Below are 3,043 nucleotides of genomic sequence, written 5' to 3' on the forward strand. Positions count from 1 at the left end.
TCAAGTCTGATTAACGCACATGGATAGCATCCAGGTTTTACACAGCTTAGAAATAGTGGGGAGGGTATGATGGGACCATGACACCACGCTGGGGACACGGTGCCAGAGTTGAACGACCAGACGTGCGCTCACTCTGTATTCGCAGAACTGAATTCCTCACAGGCTGGCTGTGTCCAAACAAGCTGAACAAAAAAAAAATCGTAGCCAACGTGATTGGATCAGAGATCCTGCGCAACTTTTGTACCTCGTAGAAGTTTAAAATCCTTCACTGTTATATAATGTCCACAGGAAAGAGTGTGAGTGGGAGAGAAACTCTGAGTCCACCCTGAATCACTGGGAAGTCGTGTTTTTCACCGTGTTTAAACATATGGACCAAAACCTGTTGCTTTAACGTCTCCTTGGTCTTAAAACCAGAAAACTATCCAACAAAATCATCAAAGTAACACTATAAAGTTGTGCAAAAGTATTTAAAATGTATTTTTCGTGAGGATTTGTGTTGCCACCATTAAATAAAAGGCACTTTGGTGCAAAACGTTTCGAGTGCTGTTGAGTTTTTTTGTAATTATTTCCACCAATGACGAGTTTCTTCTCCAAAACAGGACGCCGCTGTGGGAATCTGTTCTGTTTCGTGTTTCCCTCCTTGTTGTCAGCTCCTGTCTCACCTGTCTCCCCAGGTGTTTGTCATCATGTCTCGTTAGTGTCACTGTCTTTGTGTTTTCCTTTGTCTGTGGATTGTGCTCCAAGCCTGTCATGCTCTGTCTCCCTGCTCCGTGGAAGTTTGACAGCTTTTGTTCAAATAAACAGACTTTCTTTATTTTGACCTCGGAGTCTCCGGTTGTCTGTCTGCAGGTGGACTCAACACCTGAACTGCAGAAGAGCATGTCCAAAGCATCATTACCAGAAAACCTAACAGCACTTCTGAAGACGTTTCCTTCAATTCTGGAAACAACAGAAGCAGATTTCTCTTTAATCTTTCTTGTTGAAGGCTGCTTCATGCTTCTGTAGAAACTACCCGTGCTCAGTGAATTCTGCCCTGGGGCAGTAAAAAGCCGTACAGTCGTGTCTATGCTGGCGACCGAGGGCCGGGTGTTCCTGTTACCGTGTGATGGCCACGTGTGGGAGGCAGGGGCAGCAGCAGCAGCAGGGCCACGTGCTGATCCTCAGTTTGTGTTTGCTGGAGCGCTTCAGGAAGGCCTCGTCGCCCCCGAGCTCTTCCAGCATCATGATCAGGAACTTGAACACCACGATGGCAAAGTAGCTACAGGAAATATATAAAAGAGAGAAACTTCAGAACTGGGGAAACTAAAAAAATGTGATTAAAGAAGAAGAGCTCACCAGGCTGAGGTCATGTCCGTGAACATGACCGCTCTGGGGATCCACATTCCCAGACACGACATGGTGCTGATCACCTGGAAAAAGATGCAGACGTCAAACTTCTTACACACTTTGGTAAAAATGAATGAAAACTATTTGTGTGCGGTATTTACCGGCGCGGCCCCGTTCACCCAGACGATTAAACTCTTCTTGTTAGCCGGGACTTTTCTGTAAATATACACACATTCTTCTAGAAAAACCAGCAGGGACACGACGGCCATGAACGTGAGAACAGAGTACAGAATGATGCCGAATGTGTCCAAACCTGAAAGAGAAAGAACAAAAAGATTTGAGTTTCTGTCATCTTCAGATGAAAGCTGAACTCAAGACTGATATAACCTTTCATTTAGTTTAAAGGACATGTTCTTTATTAACCTCGTTTGTTTGTCCTATTTATTCTTCCAGACGGGGTGAGTAACAAACAAAAAAGTGCCAGAATGTTTAAAATGAGATTTGTTTCTGTATAACTCTGATTTAATGTCTGTAATCGTTTTCTCATCCATCCAGCCCTTCCACTTCTTCTGGGAGGAGTCCAAGGCGAGCGGAGAGTCTCTGCAGCCTGTTCCGGGTCTCACCCGGGGTCTCCACAGCCAGACTCCCACCCCCTACAGAAAGTCCAGGGAGCATCCTTACCAGGTGCCCAAACCACCTCAACTGGCTCCTCTCGACGTGGAGGAGCAGCGGCTCTGCTCCGAGTCTCTCCCTGATGAACTTCTCACCCCGTCTCTGAGGGCGAGTCCAGCCACCTCACAGAGTCCATTAAAATTATTTCACCCGTCTGGACCTACGGTGTCGTTCTTTTGGTCACCACCGAGAGTTTGTGACCGAAGGTGAGGGCAGGAACATAGACCGACTGGTAAACAGAGAGCTTCTTCTTAGATCAGCTCACTCTTCACTACAACGGACCGGAGTGCACAGTACTGTGTAAGCTGTTCCGAGCCATCTGTCCATCTGAGGCTCTTTTCTTCCACCACTTGTGATACATGCACCTCACCCCCTTGGAAAAGGGCAATCCACCCTTTTCCAACAGAGGACCATGAGAATATTTAAAAAAAACATCATTTTGAATTAAAATAAATACAATTTGTCTCATTTTTCGATTCCGTAACAAATAAATTTGTAATTGTTTGAATCAGCAAAAGATAATTAAATCATGCCAAAGTACTAAACTTTGTTTGAGCACATTTCTAATGAAGTTTGTTGTTTCTGTTCATTTTATGAGTTTTAAAAACAAGAAAACTTCATAAAAGACGTTCGTTTAAAGAAAAGTCATTTAATTTGGAAGAAAATGACTGAAAACAAGAAGCTAACGCTAAAAACAAACCTTGAGCACATTAACGTGCACAGCCACCACCCTCAAGGAAAAGGAGAGTGATTTGCACGGGAGTTCAGTTTGCATAAATGGATCAACTCTACAGTTTTAAAGCTTCGAACAAATTAAAAGCTCGTCAGACGACAGACAAAGCATCTTTAAAAGCCTCTTGGGATCAGGATGTTGGCGACGAGCTTCACTTGCAGTAAGTTTCCATCAGCTGAACTGAGGAGCAGATTTTTCATTGTTCACTTTTCTTCCAGAGAAAAAGGAAAGTGAGCACAAAGAATGGGAGGAAAGGCAGTAAATGTGTCCAACATGTTGCTCACAACTGAGACTATTGTTGTCATGTGCATC

At 44.2% G+C, this 3,043-nt stretch overlaps 1 protein-coding gene across 1 annotated transcript in view; it reads right to left on the reverse strand.

The window, feature by feature from the left end:
* The window catches only part of LOC119426449 (organic solute transporter subunit alpha-like), a 13,479-nt gene extending 11,478 nt beyond the window's left edge, over positions 1-2,001 (reverse strand). Inside the window, exons 1-4 of the mRNA XM_037694010.1 lie at positions 1,950-2,001; positions 1,488-1,678; positions 1,336-1,409; positions 1,100-1,258 (exon numbers count right to left, since the gene is read on the reverse strand). Coding sequence (XP_037549938.1) covers positions 1,100-1,258; positions 1,336-1,409; positions 1,488-1,678; positions 1,950-2,001 — 476 coding nt within the window. The remainder of the gene's footprint in view (positions 1-1,099; positions 1,259-1,335; positions 1,410-1,487; positions 1,679-1,949) is intronic.
* Between the last annotated feature and the right edge of the window lie 1,042 nt (positions 2,002-3,043).

This window comes from Nematolebias whitei, chromosome 20 (assembly GCF_014905685.2).
Source record: "Nematolebias whitei isolate Nwh7 chromosome 20, NemWhi1, whole genome shotgun sequence".
Taxonomy (NCBI): Eukaryota; Metazoa; Chordata; class Actinopteri; order Cyprinodontiformes; family Rivulidae; genus Nematolebias; species Nematolebias whitei.